The following is a 24,925-nucleotide window of genomic DNA, read 5'->3' as shown; positions in this document are numbered from 1 at the left end:
TTATGTGATGTGTATTACCGAGAGGGCCCAGAGATACCTCTCCGACAATCGGAGTGACAAATCCTAATCTCGAAATACGCCAACCCAACATCTACCTTTGGAGACACCTGTAATGCTCCTTTATAATCACTCAGTTACGTTGTGACGTTTGGTAGCACCCAAAGTGTTCCTCCGGCAAACGGGAGTTGCATAATCTCATAGTCATAGGAACATGTATAAGTCATGAAGAAAGCAGTAGCAACATACTAAACGATCGTGTGCTAAGCTAATGGAATGGGTCATGTCAATCAGATCATTCAACTAATGATGTGACCTCGTTAATCAAATAACAACTCATTGTTCATGGTTAGGAAACATAACCATCTTTGATTAACGAGCTAGTCAAGTAGAGGCATACTAGTGACACTTTGTTTGTCTATGTATTCACACATGTATTATGTTTCCGGTTAATACAATTCTAGCATGAATAATAAACATTTATCATGATTATAAGGAAATAAATAATAACTTTATTATTGCCTCTAGGGCATATTTCCTTCAGAAAATCCTACCGAGTGGTGAGCGACCCTCCCACTCGGGGGCTTAGCTGCAGTCCAGTACTCGCCTAAGTATTTGAAAATCCTACAGAGTGGTGAGCCAGCCTCCCACTTGGGGGCTTAGCTGCAGTCCAGTACTCGCCTAAGTATTTGAAAATCCTACCGAGTGGTGAGCCAGCCTCCCTCTCGGGGGCTTAGCTGCAGTCCAGTACTCGCCTAAGTATTTGAAAATCCTATCGAGTGGTGAGCCAGCCTCCCACTCTGGGGCTTAGCTGCAGTCCAGTACTCGCCTAAGTATTTGAAAATCCTACCGAGTGGTGAGCGACCCTCCCACTCGGGGGCTTAGCTGTAGTCTAGTACTCGCCTAAGTATTTGAAAATCCTACCGAGTGGTGAGCCAGCCTCCCACTCGGGGGCTTAGCTGCAGTCCAGTACTCGCCTAAGTATTTGAAAATCCTACCGAGTGGTGAGCGACCCTCCCACTCGGGGGCTTAGCTGCAGTCCAGTACTCGCCTAAGTATTTGAAAATCCTACCGAGTGGTGAGCCAGCCTCCCACTCGGGGGCTTAGCTGCAGTCCAATACTCGCCTAAGTATTTGAAAATCCTACCGAGTGGTGAGCGACCCTCCCACTCAGGGGGCTTAGCTGCAGTCCAGTACTCGCCTAAGTATTTGAAAATCCTACCGAGTGGTGAGCGACCCTCCCACTCGGGGGCTTAGCTGCAGTCCAGTACTCGCCTAAGTATTTGAAAATCCTCCCGAGTGGTGAGCCAGCCTCCCACTCGGGGGCTTAGCTGCAGTCTAGTACTCGCCTAAGTATTTGAAAATCCTACCGAGTGGTGAGCCAGCCTCCCACTCGGGGGCTTAGCTGCAGTCCAGTACTCGCCTAAGTATTTGAAAATGCTACCGAGTGGTGAGCCAGCCTCCCACTCGGGGGCTTAGCTGCAGTCCAGTACTCGCCTAAGTATTTGAAAATCCACCCGAGTGGTGAGCGACCCTCCCACTCGGGGGCTTAGCTGCAGTCTAGTACTCGCCTAAGTATTTGAAAATCCTACCGAGTGGTGAGCCAGCCTCCCACTCGGGGGCTTAGCTGCAGTCCAGTACTCGCCTAAGTATTTGAAAATCCTACCGAGTGGTGAGCGACCCTCCCACTCGGGGGCTTAGCTGCAGTCCAGTACTCGCCTAAGTATTTGAAAATCCTACCGAGTGGTGAGCAACCCTCCCACTCGGGGGCTTAGCTGCAGTCCAGTACTTGTCTAAGTATTTGAAAATCCTATCGAGTGGTGAGCCAGCCTCCCACTCGGGGGCTTAGCTGCAGTCTAGTACTCGCCTAAGTATTTGAAAATCCTACCGAGTGGTGAGCCAGCCTCCCACTCGGGGGCTTAGTAGCAGTCCAGTACTCGCCTAAGTATTTGAAAATCCTACCGAGTGGTGAGCCAGCCTCCCACTTGGGGGCTTAGCTGTAGTCCAGTACTTGCCTAAGTATTTGAAAATCCTACCGAGTGGTGAGCGACCCTCCCACTCGGGGGCTTAGCTGCAGTCCAGTACTCGCCTAAGTATTTGAAAATCCTATCGAGTGGTGAGCCAGCCTCCCACTCGGGGGCTTAGCTGCAGTCCAGCACTCGCCTAAGTATTTGAAAATCCTACCAAGTGGTGAGCCAGCCTCCCACTCGAGGGCTTAGCTGCAGTCCAGTACTCGCCTAAGTACGAAACACATCTGAATCCTCAAGGACGACGAGGTGCAGGTCGACTGCCACCTTCTCCTTGGGAGCTTTGCCACAAATACAACGTGCGCTCCATCCCACTCCGCAAGGATGATGAAGTGCAGGACTACTACCACCTTCTCCTGGGGAGCTTCACCACAAATACAACGTGCGCTCCATCCCACTCCGCAAGGACGACGAAGTGCAGGACTACTGCCACCTTCTCCTGGGGAGCTTCGCCACAAATACAATGCGCGCTCCATCGCCGACTACTTCCTTCACCTTCAGAGCTGCGCCACGAATACAGAAGTTGTCTCGAATGAAGAACGAGTTCCACTCGACGGGGGACTCATGAAGATATTCAATGATAAACCAAGTTCAGATAAATCCCAAAGGATCCGGACCACAGATCGAAGTGCTCGGGCATTCAGCCCGAAAGAGTTTAACGGTTACAAAAATCACTCGGCATTCCGAGGAAAATTTAAGGTGAGGCATAAAAGTTTGTTCACTCCGCGGGAGGAGGACTAGCAAGCTCGATGAACTCGTCTAGGTCGACGCCGTCGGCGATCCGAGTGGCTGCAGCGATGAAAGTCTCCATAAAAGATCGGAAGTCATGCTTCTGGGTGTTGGCGACCTTGATTGCTGCCAGCTTATCCTGTCGCACCTCCTTGCAATGCACACGAACCAAAGACAGAGCCACGTCAGCACCACACCGGGTAGAAGATTTCTTCCACTCCTGCACTCGGTCAGGGATCTCGTTAAGTCGAGTCATCAGGGACTCAAGATCATTCTGGAGCATGGCCTCTGGCCAAAGTGCCGGGTCGATCCGTGACGTAGCGACCTTCAGTCGAGCCAAGTAGTCCACAACATCATCGATGTGGGATTCCAGTCGGAGCAGATTCATGGCAGTTTCATCTTTCACGGGAGAATTGATTGGGTCCAAGCCTGGCTCAATCCGCCCAGTCTCCTCCTCAAAGTTCTGGCAAAACTCTACATTCACGATCCAAGGATAAGTCAATTTTCGTACGCTGAGTCGACACAAAACAATCAGTTGGAAAAAAATGTGCACCTTCAAGCTTGATGAACAACTTCTTGGCAAGGCTCCTCAGATAGCTCTCTAGATCGTCCCTCCTGCGAGCGATGCCTTCCATCTTCTCGCACAGGTTGAGATTGTCCTTCTTCTAGCGCGAGCACTCCTTGTTGGCTTCGTTCAGAGCAGATTTCATCTTGATATTCTCTTCTTCCAACTGGCCGACCGAAGCCAGTTTCTGTTCAGCCAGAGCGGTTCTGTCGTCAGCTTCCTTTCGAGCAGCAGCCAAATCTTGATCCTTCTTCGCCAGAGCTTCTCTCAGTTTTTCTGCAAAGAAATGATGCTTGATTCAGAAAGAGCAGAGGGGCACTCAAGCCTAAGACAAACCAGTCGACAAACTCGTCTTACCATTGACGCCGTCCCGGACCTTTTGCAGCTCTGTCTTGGCCAGCTCCAAGTCAAGGTTCAGTTGGATCTGCTGTTTCTCCAAGTCAGCAAAGCGAGCTCCAATATCACAAGATTTCTAAAATCAAAGAGGAGAAGTTATTTTACAGAGAAAAACGACAAAGACAATAAGTACTAAGACTACGGTCGACTGCCCGCAGTCCACCATAGTCTCGGGGACTACACCCAGTGGGTGCACTTTGCGTGCCCCCACCGGTCCTAATCCCACTCGACCGGCCCACCAGAGTCGAGTGCAGGGAGTAAAAAAAGAGGAGAGAAAGTAGAACTCAGACCACAGTCGACTGCCAGCAGTCGACCGCGGTCTCGGGGACTACACCCAGTGGGTGCACTTGGCGTGCCCCCACCGGTCCTAATCCCACTCGACCAGACCGAGTGGAAGAGACAAACTACCAGTTCGGTTTACACTCGACAAAATACAAAGACTACAGTCGACTGCCAGCAGTCCACCGTAGTCTCCGGGACTACACCCAGTGGGTGCACTCAGCGTGCCCCCACTAGTTCAAAAATTCAATCGACGCACCCAGTGGGTGTACAGATGCAAAGATTTTCGGAAAGAGTCTTCAGATAGCATATCCTAACAGAACAAGCGGTGACCAACTAACCTGAATGTTGCTTTGGAGAGCCGAGCTGGCGTCGTAGGCGGCCTGACTGGCGTCCCGCACCGTCTTCATCTTCTCCATCATGATGCCCGCCTGGCGTATGGCTTCCTTGGCAGCATTCACTTCGTCCTCTGGGACATGATGGGTCGCAAAAACTGAAGGTGGGTCAACAGGGGCCTGAGCAGTCGACGAAGAAGGCAAGGCACTCGACAGTGGCACGGCGAAGGTAACAGAACCCCGATTGGCGTCGCCAGCGTCCTGAACGGTTGGTTCCGCCCTCAGTGTCGACTGTGACACCTTGCTTGCAGGGCTTGCCTATTCTTCCTCGTCAAAGGCCCCTCGGGCTCTTCATCATCATCGGGGAGGTCGATAATGTTGGGAGCTGTACAAAGTTCAATCACCAAAATCACATCACCCAATGGTGCACATTGCAGTTGGGTCGACCAAATAAAGACAGAATGGCAGAAATCATACCCAGATTGGAAGTGACCACATCCTCCATTACCTCATCCTCGTCCCTGTAAGCTGAGGTCCCGGAAGTAGCAGCGCTGCCAGTTCCAAAGTCCGTCTGGTTAAAACAAGAAAAACGAACAGCACGGGGCGTCGAGTGAATACAAAGGGAGACACTCACGCAGAAGCAACGGGGATGCCAATCTTAAGCTTGGAATCGGACCTTCTCTGGTACATGGGACTGGTCGAATGGAGGAACTCTCCTGGCTCCCCTGGGGTTGTCCTTGTTTCCGGTCATGCCCGACAGCCACTTCTCCAGTGTGTCGTCATCGACCTCCTCCAGTTGAATCCGAGTGGAGTCTTCAAGACCCGAATACATCCACATCGGATGGTCTCGGGCTTGAAGAGGCTGGATGCGCCGCTGAAGGAAGACCTCCAAGAGATCCATACCGGTGACCCCATCACGGATAAGCTGGACCACTCGCTCGACCAACACCCTCACCTGCGCCTTCTCCTCCGGGAGCACCTTCAAAGAGGAGGGTTTCCTCACTCGGTCCATGGTAAAAGGAGGGAGGCCAGTCGACTGCCCTGGCGTCGACTGGTCTTTGCAGTAAAACCAGGTTGACTGCCATCCGCGAACCGAGTCGGGAAGAATCATGGCTGGAAAGGAACTTTTCCCTCTCATTTGAACACCAAGACCCCCACACATCTGAATCACTTGAGTTCTGTCGTCACTCGGATTGGCCTTTTTCACCGTCTGAGAGCGACAAGTAAAAATGTGCTTGAAAAGGCCCCAGTGAGGCCGACAACCCAGGAAATTCTCACACAAAGAAACGAAAGCGGCGAGATAAACGATTGTGTTGGGAGTGAAGTGGTGGAGTTGTGCCCCAAAGAAGTTCAGAAATCCCCGAAAGAAAGGGTGAGGAGGCAAGGAAAATCCATGGTCGACGTGGGTGGCAAGGAGAACGCGCTCACCCTCCCGAGGTTGCGGCTCGGATTCCTTCCCCGGAAGCCGCGCCGATTCATAGGGGATCAGCCCTCCTTCGGCTAGGTCGTCGAGGTCCTCTTGGGTGATCGTCGAGCGGATCCAGTCGCCCTGGATCCAGCCCTTCGGCAGGCCGGTTCGCGAGGAAGATCCACCCCGACTGGTCGCCTTCCCCTTCGCCTTTGCCGTCGCCTTCTTCGCCCGCTCTAGAGCTGCCGTCTTCTCCTTCACCATCGTCGCCGGCGAGACGCGTACGGAGCGGTGGCGCTGGGGCGAGAGCGAGCGCAACGAAGGAGCCTGAAGAGGAGAAGAGATAATGGGGACGCACTATTCGAGAGACCCCGGTCCGACGCCTTATATGAGGCCGCTTCCGAGTGGCTGACTAGTAGGCCCGGGCGGTCCTGTCAAATCCCGTAGCAATCGCGCGCGCGATACGTGGCGAAAAAGGTGGCGCGGGGATCGAGGAGGCTCCGCCCTATCCCATCCGATTACAGCGGCCTCCCCCGTCCCGCGCGCTTCCCAAAATTCGGATCCCGTGAAATCCGCGGGCAGCAGAACAACTTGTCAGACCGGAGATCTCCTCCACACCGTCACTCGGAGCCTTTCAAGTAAAGGAACTCACTCGACAAAAACTAAGAATGGATCAAGGCGACTGAAAAGGAAGTTGCTGTCATCACTCAGGTTCATTGATCCGAAACCAGATATGCTCATGGCATGAAAGATGAGTCGGGGAAGTTCTCAACTCCTTCCCCACTCAAACCTCGATCCATTCGGGGGCTAATGATGAAGCTATGTACCTAGGGTAGGGTCATGGACCTGTCCAAACTGACCTACCCAAGGACATCTCCAGAAGAAATCACCTTTCAATCGACTTGGAGGTGTTCCACTCAACAGACTCGAAGATACTCGACCAAGAAACAATCACTCGACCAAGACCAAACCACTCAACGGCCAGGAGACCTGAAGGCACTCCGCATGCTAACGGTCGGTTATTAAGTAGCTTTTATGGTCATCATAACACTTTATTAGGGGCGTTACCAGTAACGCCTGACATTAATGTATTTAAACCCTGCACAACTGAGGGCTGGAGGGGTCCGGCGAACTCTATATAAGCCACCCCCCTCCTCAGTGTAAAGGGTTCGCACCCCTGTAATTCATACACGCATAATCCAGTCGACCGCCTCCGGGCTCCGAGACGTAGGGCCGTTACTTCCTCTGAGAAGGGCCTGAACTCGTAAACCTCGTGTGCTTACAACTTCTCCATAGCTAAGATCTCGCCTCTCCATACCTACCCCCCTACATTACTGTCAGACTTAGAACCACGACAACTGGAGTTCAACATATTATAGGGTACACAACCATTGTTCACAATACATAGTGGAGTTTCGATGCATAGTTCATCCTTTTCTCACAAAAGGATGAAAAGCATATTTACTACATACATACACAGACATAGTTCATCTTAGAGGAGTTCACATTTAGTAGAGCCATACACTACACAACCATCATGCCCAAAAGGTCAGCATTGCCCACTAGTTTCATATTCTTCACTTCTCTAAGATGGCCTGGATCCCCTTGATCTTCTCCTTCAGCTTCTCCTCTGCCTTCATCAACTCAGCAAACTGAAGCTCTAGCCGCCCCATCTCTTCACCATGCTTTTCCTTTCCCTTAAGCAAATCAGCAACCTGAAACTTCAACTCTGGCTTATCTTGGGTGAGCTTCTCCTCAGACTTTGTGAGCTCTGCATTCTTCAACTCCAAGTTCATCTTAGCTTCACTAAGAAATTGCTTCTCTATAATATGCTTCAACTTCAGGTTCTGGATAACTGTAGCTTGAGCTCTTGTCAGGTTCAGTAGCACTTCATAATTCTGCTTAAGCTTCTCAGACTCTGCATCTTTCTTTGCCATCTGTGCCTTCATATCAGCCACTAGTTTCACTTTTGCATTCATGCTGATATGTAATGGCAGACTGCAGATGTCTGAAATCCACCACCCTCTCCTCTTGGAAGCTCATAAGCTCATGCACATCTTGGACTAGCTTGTCATAGTTGGCCTCCAACTTGTTCTTCTCTTCTGTCAGATGGTGGATAGCGAAAGAACTTTCAAGATTATCATTCACCCTAGCAATCTTGCTATCTTCAACCATTGCCCACAGCTTCAACAATGCATTTTGCATTGTTGGGGGCCACTGTTGATCAACCCATTCAACAAACCCATAATTCTGCCCTTCCTGCAAAAGGAGCAAAAAGATAAAAAATAAACAAGTTCGTTCATACCACAGGTAAATAACTAGTGCAAAGCAATAGCACTGTTTTTCCTTTCTACATTGGTAATAATAGCACCACTAAGCTACACTAGTAATTGAGGTGTACATACCCAGTAAATAACAGCATGCCAAAGAGTACTGCATGACAAATTACAACACCACTCACCTACAGATTTGAACTAGATTTTTCTAATCAACTACAAAACAAGAGCAATCTCAAACTACAAACTTGGTGAACTACCAAACCATATGTAGTACATACTATCCATTCAACTCAATATTTGTAGTATTTAGATACATAACAGCAGGTGCATCCCAACATAAAAGTAACAGTTCACTCAATATTTAGTTCCAAACAGGAGCAAAAGTGTAACAACAACATAATTAACAGTGCACTGTCATTCAACTACATAAAAATGCCACAACAGCAACATAAAACCTGTAGAAGTCCGATACTGAATATTTCACATGATAGCAAGAAGAATGCCACTGTAAAACCAACAATAATATGACACTACCAACCTAAATATAATATCCCACTATCAGCCTACAATTCATACCGGCTCTGCACATGCTAAGAACCTTCTCCCTGTGTTTGTTCCTTCAAATGCGACAAGCCTCTCAGATGCCTTGCCGTGCTTCTCACATGGCGACATCGTTTCCAGCTCAAGCCCCCGGTAATCTAGATCTTCAACGCTGAAAGGGACCTACCGAAGCTCATACAAACAAAATGCCCAAATCAAAACCCAGCGAAATCAACCAAATCAAAAAGGCCCAAATCCGAAACCCTAACCTTAAACCTAGCTCAAAGAAAATCACCTGGTTAAGCCCGTCCATGGATGAGGTCGAGTGCATGTACGGCAGGCTGGATGTGTCGTCACTGCTTTCGTCTTTGAAAACCATGACGGGCGGCGGCGAGGGGGACGACAGAGGACCGAGGAGGGAGGCACGAGCGAGGAGGAGGAGAGACAGAGCACGGGCCGGTCCGGTACGAGCCGGACCGCATGTATCGAGCGAGCGGGCGGGTGCCGTTTCGCCAGCGTGGCAGCTGACGCGCGGGCCCGAGCAGTAAGTTCCAGCGTCAATACGTAGAAATACGAAGTTTAGTCTGATTTGCAACGGTTCGACCCAAACATGGTACTGACACGTAAAAATTACCAAAAGTGGTACCAATTCGCCATCACTGCCCCAAATGTGGTACTATCGTGTAATTAACTCTTTTTCAAGCGTTATACTCTTCTCGTCACCACCTCATCACATGCTAGGTGAGTAGGTGTGGTTTCTTCATCAGCAACGAAAACACGCTGTAGTTACTACACTGACGGGGGCCGATGCATGGACGGTCAAGGAGACGAAAGCAAGCATTTGTTGGTGACGGGCCCTTCCTAATCCTCCTACCGGACGGATGATCTCAACCATCCAGACCTCAACACCTTTCCTGAAAAGAAACAGTTTAGAAGGCAGATGACGGTTAGTTATGGTAGCTACACTGGTGCAGCTACCCTCTGATCCACCACCACCACTACCACCAGCCTCACACGCCTCCGCACGTATATATAATCGCACGCAGCCAACAGACGATGCATTCCACCACAGCCTCGTTGGTCGATCCACGCTCTTGATCTTCCCTCCAAAAAACACTACGAGCTGGTAACAGTATCGTGATGGACCTCAAGCTGCTCGCGCTCGCCGTGTCCGCGGCCGTGCTGCTGGCCCTGGCCTTGCCGGCGCCGGCGTCCGGGCAGGCCGCGTCCTGCACGGCGTCGCTCGTCTCCAGCTTCACGCCGTGCCTCGGCTACATCACCAACAGCACCAGCTCAACATCGCCGACGGTGGCCTGCTGCCGGTCCCTGTCGGCGTTGGTGAACGCCAGCACGGGCTGCGCGTGCCTCCTCCTCACCGGCAGCGTGCCGCTCGGCGGCGTGCCGGTCAACCGCACGCTCGCCGTCACGCTGCCCAGGGCCTGCAACTCCATGGCCGTCCCGCTTCAGTGCAAAGGTACGTCCCCGCAGGCAACGAGGATCATCAGACTGTGATGTGAGGTTTGCATTGACGATCGGAGTTGGCGATGAACTGCAGATGCGTCGGCGCAGCTCCCGGCTCCAGCTCCGGGCCCCGTCGCGACCTCGGCGGCATCTCCCGCCATGCCCCCGCTGCGTAAGAAACTCCACTCGCCACACCAACTTTCTCTTTCTCTTCTTATGTCGCTGTTGATTCTCACTGATGAAGCCTCGCTGATGATGCTGTCCAATTTGCACCCGCAGTGGCGCCGGCGTCGCCGTCGGGAACCACCGTGGCGACCCCACCGGCGGGGAGCCAGAGCCAGGGGCAGACGAGGCCGCAGGTGGCGCCCAGCTCTGCCTGGAGAGACGGTGCTCATGTGCCTGCGTTGTTCGCAGCGATCCTCGCAGTTGGAGCCATGCTGGTTTGAGTTGAGCCGGGCAAGAATTCAACGTTGCTGCTGCAATACGTGTTTATTACTAGTATGTGTTTTATGTGCTTGTTTGGTAGTAGGAGAGTGTACATTGGCTCTTTGTATACACATTCTTTTGGTTGTGATTTGAAACAATAATATATGGATTGTTGATTATACCGTGGGTGCCTAATAAATACGGTAAAAATGCCGGAACAAAACAAAAAGATTGGTCTAAAAATGGTCAGGAAATCAAAGGGAAGGCGCGTTGTTTACACTCTTCAGAGACAAAGCAAGATTTGTCTGAAAAACCTGTGACCAAGACGATGCTACTACTAGTACTATTTTTCCTTCTCTAACAAAATGCCTGCTAATTCAGGAAACCTAGCCGTCGATCTGATCCACAGATTTGTCTCTGTAGTTCCTCGTCCTGAACGAGAACACGGCGCAGGTGTACGCCCCGGTCATGGCTATAATCAGCACTCCAGCATATGTGCACACCGTCGCCGCGCAGACGTAGAGGTACCTGTTGCCAGTGGGGAACGGAGTTCGTCAGATAGCATTAGAAACCAGATGTAAGCATAGGCAAACGATCTATATGCTGGAGCAAGTAAACATGTATCCACAACAACCATCACAACCAGTGAAAACATTCTGACGCCGGCCCTTCCATTGAGCGCTTAAATTATGAAGTAACTAAACATTATGCTTGTAAAGATTCCATTGAGCACTTACTTTGGCGAGAACACACTCCAGACAAACAAGTGGTTCCTCATGAGCAGCAGAACGATGGTGTATGAAGTCAGGGCAATAGAATTGATGAGCAAAGGGAGCAAACAGGGCAGTGCGATCATTCTGTTCAGGATGCTGCTCCATTTCTGTGGAGTGGAGATATCAGTACTATCTTTCACCGACATGTGAACCACCATCCCGAGGTATAACAGCAGAGGTGACCCATATGTAATGATGAACATCAGCACCCCAGAAAGGACCGTGGAGTAGCTTGAGATGCCCTGTTAAAAGTAGATGGTTAAATCTGAAATAAATTGGGAGAAGAGGCACTTCTTCAGAAAGTTAATGTTAAACTTACAATGAAAGCTCCAGCAACATCGATGCTGGCGAGGCTATTCGTGTTCCCAAGACCAAAGTGGCCGGTCATTCCCAAGAATTGCATTGCGACAACCTACACCGTTTATTGCCCAATTGTTAGCCAATGAAAATAACCACTTCCCATGATTCCATGAACCTGGGGAAAAGAACATGGTGGTCGAACAAAGATCATAAAGAATAAACTAACCTGCACCCATTGCCTATGCAATGATTTCTCCAGAGAAAAATAAATCACGCTCGAGATTATTTGCAAGAGAATAAGCAAAACAGGAATTGCATTTATGGGTTGTTGCAGAAGCAATTGAAGGAGGCACCAGAACATTGTATATGTTACTCCAGTCAAGAACACTGAATGATTGAGGCCATGCGCCTTTTCAGGATTGGAGCCGGAGGAGGATGTTGGTTCTGCTTCTTTAGAATGTGTTGGAAATATCCATGGCGATAAAAGAAAAGTGCAAGTTACTGAAATACTTGCGATGACATAGAATATCTGAGCTATTGATGTTGTGCTATGGTTGATTGGTGTCGAAGTATCAACCTGACTTTTCCAGATATGAAGCATAACTAAAAGCCCACACGAAAGGTGACTCAACCATAGCCCTATAATAAGAATTCTCCTTGTTCTCAGTAACATGAGTGAAACTGAATATAATACCACAACTGCAAGAACTGAGATACTTTGCAGAGACTTTACAATAGAAGAGTCAGACTGGGTCAATATCTTTGAAATGTCAGGAAAGTGAACCCAGTTAATCCCACCTTGATACCAGGCTCTTAGAATTCTCCCAGCAACAAGAACAATAAGGACAGTATATAACTTGCATCCATCTTGCTGTCCTGGGGTTAGCTTATAGCTGGCAAGATAAGAGGAGCTATTTCTGCGAAACATATTTGCTTCCGATCTATGGACTACTGTTGAGTTTGTTTCTTTCAACATTGATTGGACTGTCTTCATGAGAAATATTAAATATAGAGTAGAAGTGAGAAAATGCCATATATACTGCTCTTCTTCAACAAAAGAGCTTGAACCAAGGCTGGCAACATAGATCAAAATCCCCATTAGAATGAAAACCTCATCAAGGTGCCAATGTTTATCCAAATCCAACTCAGAATGGTGTTCAGCTTTAATTTGTGACTTCCCCTTAAATATGCAAGAGATAATTCCGGCAAGAGAAAAACATGAAATAATCATCAAGGAGATTGCAGAGACAAGCAAATAGAGTGGTTTCTGCAAATATATACAGTGAAAGGAGATAAGTCATTCAGAATAAAGGCAACTGCAAAGTAGGGTATAAAATTATAACACTGCAAAGGTAGTAAAATTACATCGGTCGCTCTGTGAGATAACCACTCACTCGCATGTCTTAAGAAGCCAGAGTAGGAGTCCACAGCAGTCCCAAAGAGCCCAGCTGCTTCAACGGACCTGGAAGAGCAGAGTTCTTTTAAGCGTTGGCGGCGATTGTATTAATAACTTTTTAGGAAATTACGACCATAAACTCACCTGAAATCAGAATCTCGATGAAGAAGTGAGGATCGATGAGAAGCAAAAGCCTTAGAAAGCAAACGACACAACTTTTCCTCAATAGATCCAGGAAGCATATCAACTCCAAAGTCATCCTTTGAATCAACACAATCTTCAGAGCAGAAAGCAGGTCTCTGTTCTTCTAACAATCTTAAGATTTGCCACGAGTTCAGTTCTAGGGTGCGTAGTTTTTGGTCATCTGAGACAAGATGCACACACCATTTCAGAGCTGATAGCTGAGAGTACTTAATATTGTAATTTGTTCACAATCACAATATTCTGATGTAATTGAGAACGTAACAATAAGAAAAGGCGCACTTATACATCCAAGAGGAACTTAAACCTATCGAAATCAATATTAAGTCTACAAGCATAAAACATCTACTTCCACTTCCAGATGCGCAACACATTTGAGAAAGAAGGTACAAATATTCACCTGTCAAAGAATTAAAAAGCTCCGGAAGCAAGACACCTATATTGTTTTTGGGAATCGGTATGCCAAAGAGAAGAGCTAGAGTTGGGGCAAGGTCAACCTGGCAAAAAAAGGTGACTGGTCAGAGTTGCGTGATGGTATCTTGAAACACTATCTAACAGATATTACTGCTTTCTTCAGCTTGATTGCCAAAGAAAGTTTTCTAAGAAAATAATCACAGACTGCCAAAATTCCTATCAAAACTCACAAGTATACTACAAACTGAACTAGAGCTTCGAAGGGACAAGGCTGAGAGAAGTATATATCATACTTGAAGTGCTTCTTTCTGTTCATAAGGTGAACAATATGAGCTCTCAACACTGTGTCCTATAAAAAGGGCAAGGGAGTCAGTTTCTTCATAAGAAGATCCTCCATGATTACCAACTTCAGTCATTCCATGATCACTGACCACAACCTGAAATGTAGGGGCAGAGCAAAAATCCTTATGAGAAATAGTGTAGAACCTTTATCTTTTCAGATGTGGTAGCTTGGCAATTCATGTTTTTTGGTGGATCGTCTTGTTTTCACACCCACTAATTTTTGGTTGTACATAGACCCTATAGATCCTTACCAACAGTTCTATTTATGTTTAATTATCAAATATTCAGTTCTCCAGCGAAGTGTACACACTACTGAACTTAAAGTAATGGGAAAATATTGTACGTCCAAGCATTTTTAATGCAACTTGGAAGATTTGGATGCAAGATGCAAAATTGAGTTGCAACCCCTGCACCCATAGAAATCATAAATATCATAAGTGAGGAAGGCATCAGAAAGCAGAATTTCTTAGACACACATCTGAGTAATCAGTATTACTAATGGATTCTCGAAGCAATCTACTGCAGATGTTGGAGTAAACTTCTACGCAACATTAAATCTATGCTACTAGAAAAGCAGATTTGTATTTTGTAGAAATGAAAGGATCACATACCAAAAGTGTTCTGTGTGAACTATCCTGACTGCTCTTAACTGCAGCATGGATCCTTCTAATAACATCATCCATCTCCTTCAGCTTTGGGGTCATCAAATTGCTGTCATTTCAAACTTGAATTCAAACTACACATTGATCAAACAAAAATACATGAAACTGATATGGAATATACCTCTGGCGGCCGCCTATATGGCCAACATGATCTAAACCTAAATAGTGAAGAATCTGAAAATGTCAAATAAAGGAATTTCTCAGTATCAGCCTAAAAGATTGTAGTTAACTTTATCAAACAACCAAAAAAGCTAATGCAAGTAAAGAAAGTTAGACATCGACCATAACAAACATTAGCTGGACACTTGGACTACAAGGTTGGAATCCAGAGAATGAGATAGCATTATCTGTCACAAATGATAAAACAAGCGAACATGCACAGAAGCATCACTAAAAAGTAAAACTGCACCAGTGCATCCCAGTCTTTTGCAGCAAGTTCAGATTCCAGATGGCGAGAAACATTGAAATCAACCTCAACCGTATCTTTAACCTGCAATATAGTTGCAAATCATTAAAGTAAGTTCAACTAATAATGGACCAGGCTGTAGAGAACAAAGAAATCACTGTTATTAGCACAAATTAAGCAGCAAATCAAATGATCAAGTGCCTAATATCCGAATATCTGTACGCAAAGGGAAAGTAGTGGATACACTCCTTAAAGAGTGTCATATGTTCAGCAGAGAAAAGTAGCCCGACAGATGGCAAGGAGATGCCAAGCACCTAAAATTTCAAATGTCGAAATTTGGTTTATCAGTTAGTGACTTCAGTATATATATTTTTTTGTTCTGAAAAAAAAAACACAGGGATGAATTGATTATTTGTTGTAAAGTAATTGTTAAATCGGTGCTTCAGACGATAGAAACCAAACCTATCAGCGTTTAAGGTTTATGATGTTGTCCTCCAATAATCAATTATCATCAAATATCGTTGCAAGAAAAGCATGTGAAGCATGAGACAGGACTTACATAAAAACTGCTCACTCCATCTTGTCTGTAGAACAGTGTTGGGAACAATTTGATCCATGTTTCATCTCCCAACATCACTAACTTATAACCAATCGTATGAAGCTGATCTGTGATAAATATAAAAGTGCACTTATAAGCAATTCCTTATTGCTAATTTGGCATACAAAGTTGGGCTAGCAAGACAGAGAAATAGGGAGAAAAGGTAGCAAGAGGTTCTAACCAAGAAGATTGTCATCCAAGAAAGCTTGAGTATTGAAGTTAAGTGCTACATCTAGAAAACCTCCAATTGCCCCTGACACCATTGCCTGAAAAAAATATACGCTAAAGATTGCTCAACATTTGGCATTTGTACGAATAAATATCCCTATGTAAAATAAGTCATACTTTTAGCCGGGGCATTGTAACGGTTGGAGGTGCAGCCTTTGCATGATAACCCACTGCTCTGCAACCAGCTAACAGAGACTGTGTGTATGGCATTGACTCCATCATTTCTTTGGCTGGAGGTTTTCCACCTCTCCCCAGTACAAATTCAGCAGGTAGCCCATCTATCACCTAAATTGACATTCATAGACTCAAAAGGCCAAACATTAAAAGGTAAGATAAATATCCATACAAATGTATTGGATTATGCTGCCAGTAATAGGCATATAAATTGAGGGCATACCATCAATACCAAGCGATCATACACATGGGGGACCTCCGAAAGTTCCTGGAATGAACCATACACAAAATCGCAAGCATTAAAAACCGTAAATGCATAACTTAAACCGAGTACATAAGAAGCTCTAGGAAAGCTCGTCAGTATAAAATGCATAATAACTTGTACTAAATTTGAGTATATATGAAGTTCTGTATCAGCATAAAATCTGGCAACCTTGAAAATATTTGCGCTACTTTAAAATCTTTGGCTCACCATAACATTCTATAACGCAAAACAGCAGTAATTTAGGATTTGACGGACAGACATAAGAACATTCTGCAACTAGCGGCAAAGCATCATTGGGGCCAAGGTAGGTCATCCCCTCCCTACATTCGTACAACTGTGTAAAACCAGCAGTGATATTTAGAGTATTGAAGTGATTGAAGACAATCATCCTACAGTAGGCAGGAGCAGATGGAAGGGCATGGACCAGAAAATGAATTAGGCAGCAGCCTCCTCCTTCCTCCACTTCATCTCGTTCCGCGCCAAAATACTTTGCTGATCCTGTCTTAAACTCTGATCTTGTATTACCCAACCCCAATTTCTATTGTACTTCGTGCGTGCCGTTGTGTTGTCAATCCAATCATAGGTTGGGACATGACACCTTGACAAACATCAGAGCATTAGCAAAGCTTCATTGGGGCCAAGGGGGGCCAACGCCCCCCTCTCCCACACACACCCCGCCCCACAGTACTGATATTTAGAGTATCTAAGTGATTAGAGCTGAAGAAAATCATCATAAATTACTAATTCTGTGCATCTTCTGATGCTGGCCCCTCCTTGTTGTCGGTGCAAGCTCCGCCACTGGACTGAAACAGTACTACGCGGATCTACTAAACTGCAGGGCGAGCAATCGAAACGGAAGCAGTGCCGTACCCTGTAGAGCGATCTGAGCTGATCCGGAGGAAGCGCCGGCCCCTCCCCGCCGACGACGGGGCCGCACGACGGCGCCCGGTAGCTCTCCGCGCCACTGCAGGGTGACAAACCACACACCAGACACGGGTCAGTCGGAGCAAACGAACACCGCCTGCCGGCTCAAGAGAAAAGCGGGGCTGAGCAGAGGCGGAGGCGCGGACCTGAAGCCCGGGAGCGTGGGCTTGACGGGGAAGAAGCCGTAGAGGAAGAGGGAGAGGCCCGCGACCTGCAGCAGCACCGCCGCCACGGTCCACCCCGCCACGGCCGCGCCCATCGCTTCCCTCGGTGAGCGGTGGCGATCGCCGCCGCCGCTCTGTTTTTCTTTTTCCGCCGCTCGGGAATGGGTATCGGAGCCGAGCAGGAAGACGCGGCCAGGCCCATTTGACATCCAAGTTACAGGCCGAGTTGACGACCTGGACCTCCAAGCCCATTTTAGCCCACGTAATCATGACGCATCGGGCCCAAAGATGCGCTCGCGGCCCACCAGAAGAAGCACGGGTTTTTTTCGGGGACCGGATGGATGGATAAAGCGCTGCCCTCTCCCATTTGCTTCTCCGCTGCTCTGCTCATCTTCCTTCTAGGCTAGGCTAGTCTAGGGTTTATCCTCGGATTACGAGCGAAGTCCTCGGGCAATGGCGTCGGTGCAGCTCTGCGGTGCCGCGGCCGTCGGCGCGGCGGGGTTCTCCGGGAAGGGGGCGGCCGCCGTCGAGCCTCGGCGCGTCGCCGCGCCGGCGGCCCGGCGGGGGGCGCTCCGTGGGCTCGTCGCCAGGGCCGCCACCGTCGTCGCCCCCAAGGTGCGTGTTCCCCCGTGCAATGCGGCATGGTTTCGCTGCTTGTTTTTCGCGAGTGGTGATGGTGGTTCTCTTGCGCCCTGTTACATGTGTATACTCGCAATTGATAAGGTGGGATTGTAGAAGAGGGGGCTAACTGAATAATGAGATTGCCGGAATGCGTTTATTTGTGGTTTGGGATGCGATGCGATACGAGTTAGATGCAGTGCACCTTGTTTTTCTGTAGAGTTTAGGTATATTGGTTAGGAAATTTAAATGTCTCTGCCGTGGTGTGTCAACTGGGTATCTCTCTAAGCTTGCTGCATAGTGTTGACGAAATTTGGGATTCTACTGGATTAATTAATGGTCAGACAGAGCTGCTTATGATCAATTAAATGTTTCATGAAATGGACTATGAGGTTTCTCGACATCAGTTTTGGTTGAATTAACCGACCGGAGAGCTGTTTTGAGCAACCAGTTGTGTCATCAAATGAACTAGGAGGTTGAATGCTCCCAGCATCAATATATCGAAAAGGAGCCCGGAAAGCAGTTATGTTTCTTTTGTGGCTTGCGCCTAGCGTTTTAGTCGAGCCTCTAGCTCTAATTATCATGCGGCGAGTATGCTTCCGGGTCTGAAACTATCCCCTGTTACTCTGCTGCAGTACACGACGGTCAAGCCCTTGGCTGACAGAGTGCTTCTGAAGACCAAGACTGCCGAGCAGAAGACGACTGGTGGGATTCTGCTTCCTTCAACTGCTCAGTCTAAACCTCAGAGTGGTGAGGTGGTTGCTGTTGGAGAGGGAAGAACCATTGGGGATAGCAAAGTAGAAGTCGGCATTAAGGTATGGCTTGTGCAATCAGTTTGTTAGTCTTGTGAGTAGAATTTTGGTTATAACAAATCCAGTCAACAGCATGCTAAAATGCTGATATGATGAAGCTTGCAACGCCCTTGCGTTACCTGTTTGGATTTTGGGATATTACGCATGTTGTGCCAGTTTTGTTGTATCTGGTTTGGTCCTTTTATATGTTTTGCCGTGATAATTAGTTTTCAATAAGTCAGTGTGCTCCAATATTATGAGTAGGACTTTAGTTATAACAAATCCAGTCAAAAGCATGCTAAAATGCTAATATGATGAAGCTTGCCTTAGCTTTTTACATTCTAGAATTTTACACATGTTATGCCAGTTTTGTATCTGCTTTGTTACTACATCTCTTCTGCCTTTAGTTGTCAATACAACAAGTTTATACCAGTGGTTGGTGAGTAAAGGCAGGTGTAACATGTATCATCTGTTATGTAGGTTGGGGCTCAGGTTGTATATTCGAAGTATGCTGGAATGGAGGTGGAGTTGAATGATTCCAACCATCTGATCCTAAAAGAGGACGATATCATAGGTATTCTGGAGACAGAGGATGTGAAAGACATGAAGCCTCTTAGCGACCGTGTTCTTATCAAGGTAGATGTTTTCACATACATTTATTGTGTGCATCTGGTTACATCAACATATATGTCTTGGACTGTGCGCTGGTGTCAGTTTTGTGTCTGTTTCTGTCTTAGGTTACTTACCGTCGAATCTTGTTATAATAACCATTTCATGCTTTTCGTCCTGTATAACAGGTAGCTGTAGCTGAAGATAAAACTGCTGGGGGCCTGCTGCTGACTAACAGTGTCCAGGAGAAGCCATCTGTTGGAACGGTTAGTCATTTACTAGTTCTGTTGGACAGTTTTGATGTCTATGGTGCCTATGTTTCTGAGCTGTACGGGTCATGTTGCAACTACCTTGGCATCTATCTAGTTCGAATCAATCTTGCTTTTGAGCTAATGCCATGTTCATTTGTCGGAGACAGGTGGTCGCTGTCGGCCCGGGCTATCTGGACGAGGAAGGCAAGAGGATCCCGTTGCCGGTATCCACAGGCAATTCCGTTCTGTACTCCAAGTATGCTGGCGCCGAGTTCAAGGGTGCTGATGGTACAAACTACATTGTGCTGAGGGTATCTGACCTGATGGCTATCCTCTCTTGAGCTGGATTGTAGCGCAAGGCGCGGTTTTCCTGATCATAAATGTTCCAAATGCAACTTAAACTAGATGAAGAGAAATGAGAATCCCCTTCAATGTTTGTGGCTCTGCACCAAGCTGGTTTTCCTCACTGATATGTACTCCTGCATTCTACTCTTTGCGCCAGCCAAGGTTGTTAGTAGAATACTATTAGCCCACTCTGATTACGAATCGACGGTCCAAAGATCTTATACAAATTCAAATAAGAAAAACACATTATTTCTACCCCAGAATGGTTTTCAAAATCAAATATACTACAAGTCATTGGGGTAGATGTATGTAGTATGTCTGTAGATGCCCTTACAAGAAAAACAAAGACACAACTATTGCTGTAATGCCATGTTACACACAGCTACGGAAACATTGCTGGTCATCAATCAGGTCCTCAAAACATTGGCACTCTTGCACCTCAGATCTTATCCGTCGGTAGAGTGGAAGACACAGGTGTCTCAGATCAGTATTCACGCTCAAGCTCGGCACCTAAGCCCGTTTGCAGTGTCCCACAGCGTCGGTATTCACGCTCAAGCTCGGCACCTCAGCCCGTTTGTAGTTTCCCACAGCGTCGAAATCAAACTTCGCCCGAACAATTTCACCAATGTCTGCAAACATATCACAAAGTTTCTATTAAGAATTATGTGCTTGTGATGTTTCAGTCACAATACAGATTTATATTGGTGACAGCTGCGATTACCGAACACGTATAAATAAATCAGTACACTGTTGTGCTGCCTACAAGTACCCAAAACAATACGCATTTAGCATAGACTGGAAGCCAGTCATCAGTTTCTTCTTACCCTGGTCAGCTGTGAGAAGGGCCTCGCCCTCATAGTTGGGGCCTGCCAACACTGCCATAGATGGCGAGATGATGGAACTCCCTCCAGGACGAACGGCGGTGCGCTCTGTTGATTTATTCATTTTTATCAGCTGTATTAACAAGAGTTGCGTGCTCATGTTACTCTTTTCACTACTATGCTCTGTTGTGATGACTTTTTTTTTTGGGAGTGTCTCTGTTGTGATGATTTGGAGTATAAAATCCAATGTACATTGATAATGAATTGCACCATGAACTAGAAGAATAACAAATAAATTTAACAAATACAGGTAACAAGGTCAAAGCTGCAAAGGTTTTGTCAATTATGGAGCTGTACTTCTTGAAATGCAGGAAAACACAGGAACAGAAATCAAATATCATACACTTTAGTTCAGTAATTTATCAGCTTGTTTGAGGTTTTGCTTGATTGCTTTTCTATACACCTTCAGTTCAATAACATAACAGCTGTCAATTACGATTGCTTTTCTTACATTATTTTGTGCTTTATACTTCCTTTCTAGCACTAAACATTCTAATATATTGCCAATGTAACTGTAACACAAACAAATAATGGTGTGCTTTGAAATTTGTTGCTAACAGATGGACTGAAACTATAGTTCAAAAACGGAATAAAAAGAAGTTCAGTTCTGGGTGTATTTCTATTTCTCCAGAGCACAATGCACACTAAAAATTATAAGTATCAAGCAAAAAGATGAAGCATGATAATTATCATGAAAAACAATGTACAGTGAATATATTGACAAAATCTTGGCATACCAGGCACATTTATGGCAGCTGTATGGTACTTCCAAAAGTCTTCTTTTCCCTTTGCAGATCGACTGCCAACAGTTAGTCCAAAGGCAGACCCATGAGGGTAGCCACCGACAAAGACTTCTGGGAAAAGAACCAACTGTGAACCATATCCAGCTGTCTCGGCTGTCAATTTTTCTGCTTTGTCTGTCAAACAATGCAGTTACGAATTAGCAGCAACAAAATATTCTCCAATCCTGCAAGGATTCATGTTCATAATTTGTAAACGAATTACATGCATACAAGATACATTACCAACTTGCATTTTCCGTTTCAAATCCTTGAGCTCTTTTCGTGTAATATTTCTTTATCTTACTCTTAATTTCATTTTGTGGAACACCATTTATTGCAGTTAAATCATTCTTAATGACCAATAGCTCATGCTTAACAGGAAATATCATAGAAAACAGGGAGAGAAGATGTAAGATCAAATGTGACATTAACATCTGCTCCCTTGATATCCAAAATGGAAAGTTTATACAGATCAGCAGTCTCCCATCAGCAAGGGGAATTGTGTGCCACCTAAGTAACATAACTGCGATTTTCTGCCTAATGTGCTTGTGTCATACAGCAAACACCTCATTTTCCAAGCAAGAAAATTTTGTCTATAGAGCTTGCCACTAAGACAATTACACCAACTACAATTCAAGAAAACTGTCAATTCCTTTTCGACCTAGTCCATTGACATCGAAAAAGCACAACTCTTTGTACATATGAAACCATAGTCAATGAAGGAGAACAATATAGCTCAAGTTTGATTGGCACACCATTCTTACTATTTCAAGGCATCAGTCTGATAGATTACAAAAGAGCAAGTCCGTGCTAGTGAGACAAGCAATCAAGCAATCAAGCAAGCACCTAGCGCTCAGCACCCGATCCACACACTAGCGAGACAAATGACCGAACACCATACGAGCAACGATAGGAAACGACAGCGAAACCAAAGTCAGAGGACATACCGAACGTTGCAAGCGTGTCATAGAACATGCTGCAGGCCTGCACAACAGTGGCCCACACGGTAGTGGCATCCTGGTCGGCGCCGGCGTTCATCTCCACCTCCGCTATCACTGGCCCAACGCCGGAGCTCATGGGGGGCAAAGGCATCGTTGCCGAGCAGTGGAACGGAATAGGAGGGGATGCCGTGAGGATGCGGGCTACTTGTCGTGCTTCCTGCGTAGGTAGTCGCGGACAAACTGATCGCGGGCGAGCGTGCGCTCGCGCTGGGGCTCGATGTGGACGTAGGAGAGGTGTGCGCCGTAGGTGAGGAGCCCCGCCCCGAAGGCGAAGAGTGCGACGGTGGATAGCAGCTGCCGGGGTTTGGACGGGGAGCACCAGCCCATCTGTGGGGAGTTTGGTGGCGATTTTAGAGACAGGGCCACTGAGGAAGAAGAGAGGGGGGATTGGTTAGGGCCAGTTCTTCTGAGCTGCGGCTTGTGCAAAAGTGGCTCACTGTCTAGCACAAGGATACAAAGCAAAAGAGAATACACAACTAAATAAAGAGCCTACTGTCCAATGCACAATGAAATAAAGAGCTCTGGTCTATAATTTTTGTTCATGTTCATCAAAATAAGCTCGCTTTCAAGACCGTATACATCAAAACATGCTCATTTTCAGGCTCATATACATCAAGACGAACTCACTTTCAAGATCATATTCATCAAAACAAATTTGTTGTCCAATACACAATGAAATAAAGAGCTCACTGTCCAGATTTTTTGTTCAGATACATCACATACTCATGCATCACACACATCATAGCATCAGTGCACGCATCAGGTGTAGCAGGTGGTAATGTTATTAGTGCACCCATCAGAAAATGCGAAAAATTAACAGAGAGTAGCAGGTGGCTTACCTCGCGGAGCTGGTCGGGAAGCTGCTGGCGTGGGGCGTCGGCGTTGGGTGGCCGGGCGGCGGCGGCGGCGGCTGGGGGAGGAGTAGAGGGCCAGCTGCCGGAGTGGCGCGTCGGCGTCAGGTGGCTGAACAATCAGGGGAGACGCGGGGCGGCGCAGGACGAGCGGCGAGAGGAGAGTGGCTAGCCAGTAGCGGGATCCATGGCGGAGGAGGGGCCGCAGACGGAGGCGGCGTAGATCAGGCTGAGGCGCGGCGGCGGCGATGTGGTGGTGAGTGTATTCTATTTTTTACTCCCTCCGTCCCATAATAAAGACGTTTTTTGAGACTTCAACCCAAAATGTTGCAAAAAATTTAAACTAACTGTTTTAGTTTCAAATAATTCTGAAAAAAGTGCACATATAGGGATGTGTGCTATGTTTATGTGATATTTTATGGCGAAATACGTTTTGATGTGAGGTATGTAAAAAAATCATGAGTTTTACGTTTTGATGTGTGCTATGTTTAGAATGCATTTTATCACATATGATATTCATCCCCGGTGGTCACATGTGATAACAAATGTTGCTCATCCCAAGTGGATTGCGCCCAAGGCCGGCTAGGTGCAGTTGTGCACTGATGGCTCGTATGCAGATGATGGATCGGCAGGCGCTGGCATGGTGCTGAGAGATGACAAGGGTTCTATATTTTTTTCTTCGTGTAGGTAGCTTTTCTCATGTCGCGAAGCCCTAAAAGCTGAATTGTGTGCTTGCATGGAGGGTTTGTCATTTGCTATCCAGAGGAGTGTCCTACCTATCATGATCGAGATGGATTCCATTGTTGCAATGAAGCTGATACAGACTAAGGAGGTGGACGGATCTATTTACACGTCGCTCATTAAGGAGATCCGTTACCTTATGTCTCTTCGTAATTCTTGTATTACTCATATCAATCATAGTCAAAATAAGGTTAGTGATAGTCTAGCTAAGTTTGCTCGTCTAGAAGGCAGGACCATGACTTGGATAGATTCGGGGCCTTCAGAAGCATTGGAGTTTGCAGTGATTGAATGTATGGACCTTGTGATTGAGTAATACATTATTTCACCCGCAAAAAAAAAAGAATACGTGTGTAGTTTCTTTCAGAAAATTTAAAAACTTATGAAGTTGTTTCTTGAATTTTTCAAAATCCAGGCTACATGGAGCTCGAGCTCCATTAGCAATTTCTGAATATGCCTACACCTACATTATTATATGAATAAAACAGAAGTGTGAATACGCTCATGATGATATCGTCACGTTCAATTATAGATGATCAGAGCAATTATCGTCGCGCTGTATGTCTGGTATCTACTTGTCAACCTGCTCATGCGTGCATCTTTTGTTGGGCCGTTTTCGCAGCGCGATTTGAATGTTTTGGATTGGTTTTGCTAATTCTCGTCTAGAGTGAGTTAACAATGTCTCATCTAACTCATATGGCATTAGATGTGCGTGTTTCTAGGTCGTGCTCGTTGTCATCGTGTCCTGTTATTTGTTCATCCCTCATGAA

At 46.7% G+C, this 24,925-nt stretch overlaps 4 protein-coding genes and 1 pseudogene across 7 annotated transcripts; 2 read left to right on the top strand and 3 right to left on the bottom strand.

Annotated features, from left to right (window-relative positions):
* Positions 1–7,312: 7,312 nt before the first annotated feature.
* LOC147966268 (uncharacterized) lies at positions 7,313–7,940 on the bottom strand (annotated as a pseudogene).
* A 1,682-nt stretch (positions 7,941–9,622) lies between these two features.
* Positions 9,623–10,620, top strand: LOC125514960 (uncharacterized). The gene is made up of 3 exons (XM_048680348.2): positions 9,623–10,028; positions 10,110–10,187; positions 10,295–10,620. The coding sequence occupies exons 1-3, from the start codon at positions 9,695–9,697 to the stop codon at positions 10,459–10,461; spliced, it is 579 nt and encodes a 192-aa protein (XP_048536305.1). The 5' UTR covers positions 9,623–9,694; the 3' UTR covers positions 10,462–10,620.
* A 52-nt stretch (positions 10,621–10,672) lies between these two features.
* LOC125514958 (Alkaline-phosphatase-like family protein) lies at positions 10,673–17,450 on the bottom strand. 2 transcript variants are annotated; one of them, XM_048680345.2, is made up of 17 exons: positions 17,271–17,450; positions 17,071–17,164; positions 16,159–16,203; positions 15,879–16,046; positions 15,715–15,799; positions 15,495–15,601; positions 14,939–15,019; positions 14,651–14,703; positions 14,479–14,578; positions 13,819–13,962; positions 13,512–13,608; positions 13,055–13,274; positions 12,880–12,976; positions 11,741–12,781; positions 11,534–11,626; positions 11,179–11,456; positions 10,673–10,969 (listed from the first exon to the last, which is right to left on the bottom strand). In XM_048680345.2, exons 1-17 carry the CDS (start codon positions 17,381–17,383, stop codon positions 10,828–10,830), a joined length of 2,958 nt encoding a protein of 985 aa, XP_048536302.1. In that variant the 5' UTR covers positions 17,384–17,450; the 3' UTR covers positions 10,673–10,827. The 2 variants fall into 2 exon arrangements, with proteins under 2 accessions (XP_048536302.1, XP_048536303.1); XM_048680346.2 differs by lacking the exon at positions 17,271–17,450 and having other exon boundaries at positions 15,879–16,065; positions 17,071–17,165.
* A 186-nt stretch (positions 17,451–17,636) lies between these two features.
* LOC125514959 (20 kDa chaperonin, chloroplastic) lies at positions 17,637–20,005 on the top strand. Of its 2 annotated transcripts, XM_087528779.1 has the most exons (6): positions 17,689–17,747; positions 17,838–17,903; positions 18,542–18,721; positions 19,178–19,333; positions 19,495–19,572; positions 19,725–20,005. In XM_087528779.1, the coding sequence occupies exons 1-6, from the start codon at positions 17,742–17,744 to the stop codon at positions 19,896–19,898; spliced, it is 660 nt and encodes a 219-aa protein (XP_087384905.1). In that variant the 5' UTR covers positions 17,689–17,741; the 3' UTR covers positions 19,899–20,005. The 2 variants fall into 2 exon arrangements, with proteins under 2 accessions (XP_048536304.2, XP_087384905.1); XM_048680347.2 differs by having other exon boundaries at positions 17,637–17,903.
* A 130-nt stretch (positions 20,006–20,135) lies between these two features.
* LOC125514961 (bifunctional nitrilase/nitrile hydratase NIT4) lies at positions 20,136–23,545 on the bottom strand. 2 transcript variants are annotated; one of them, XM_048680349.2, is made up of 5 exons: positions 23,406–23,545; positions 22,513–22,931; positions 21,521–21,700; positions 20,727–20,831; positions 20,136–20,531 (listed from the first exon to the last, which is right to left on the bottom strand). In XM_048680349.2, the coding sequence occupies exons 2-5, from the start codon at positions 22,655–22,657 to the stop codon at positions 20,413–20,415; spliced, it is 549 nt and encodes a 182-aa protein (XP_048536306.1). In that variant the 5' UTR covers positions 22,658–22,931; positions 23,406–23,545; the 3' UTR covers positions 20,136–20,412. The 2 variants fall into 2 exon arrangements, with proteins under 2 accessions (XP_048536306.1, XP_048536308.1); XM_048680351.2 differs by lacking the exon at positions 20,727–20,831.
* Between the last annotated feature and the right edge of the window lie 1,380 nt (positions 23,546–24,925).

Source organism: Triticum urartu, chromosome 6A (genome assembly GCF_056163025.1).
Source record: "Triticum urartu cultivar PI428250 chromosome 6A, HENAU_Tu73, whole genome shotgun sequence".
NCBI lineage: Eukaryota > Viridiplantae > Streptophyta > Magnoliopsida > Poales > Poaceae > Triticum > Triticum urartu.
This window is presented reverse-complemented; position numbering and strand designations above follow the sequence as displayed.

Bases quoted from the DNA above. Each gene is read 5' to 3' on its own strand.
- LOC125514960 (XM_048680348.2), top strand. From the start codon at position 9,695: ATGGACCTCAAGCTGCTCGCGCTCGCCGTGTCCGCGGCCGTGCTGCTG. The intron at 10,029-10,109 runs GTACGTCCCCGC...GATGAACTGCAG, and splicing joins CGTCCCGCTTCAGTGCAAAG to ATGCGTCGGCGCAGCTCCCG. The intron at 10,188-10,294 runs GTAAGAAACTCC...TTGCACCCGCAG, and splicing joins TCCCGCCATGCCCCCGCTGC to TGGCGCCGGCGTCGCCGTCG.
- LOC125514958 (XM_048680345.2), bottom strand. From the start codon at position 17,383: ATGGGCGCGGCCGTGGCGGGGTGGACCGTGGCGGCGGTGCTGCTGCAG. The intron at 15,020-15,494 runs GTAAGTCCTGTC...ACTATATTGCAG, and splicing joins ATGGAGTGAGCAGTTTTTAT to GTTAAAGATACGGTTGAGGT. The intron at 13,275-13,511 runs GTGAATATTTGT...ATCTTGTCTCAG, and splicing joins GCTTTTTAATTCTTTGACAG to ATGACCAAAAACTACGCACC.
- LOC125514959 (XM_048680347.2), top strand. From the start codon at position 17,742: ATGGCGTCGGTGCAGCTCTGCGGTGCCGCGGCCGTCGGCGCGGCGGGG. The intron at 17,904-18,541 runs GTGCGTGTTCCC...ACTCTGCTGCAG, and splicing joins CCACCGTCGTCGCCCCCAAG to TACACGACGGTCAAGCCCTT. The intron at 19,334-19,494 runs GTAGATGTTTTC...CCTGTATAACAG, and splicing joins GCGACCGTGTTCTTATCAAG to GTAGCTGTAGCTGAAGATAA.
- LOC125514961 (XM_048680349.2), bottom strand. From the start codon at position 22,657: ATGCCTTTGCCCCCCATGAGCTCCGGCGTTGGGCCAGTGATAGCGGAG. The intron at 21,701-22,512 runs GTATGTCCTCTG...ATTGTTTGACAG, and splicing joins TGACACGCTTGCAACGTTCG to ACAAAGCAGAAAAATTGACA. The intron at 20,532-20,726 runs GTAAGAAGAAAC...ATATGTTTGCAG, and splicing joins CCTTCTCACAGCTGACCAGG to ACATTGGTGAAATTGTTCGG.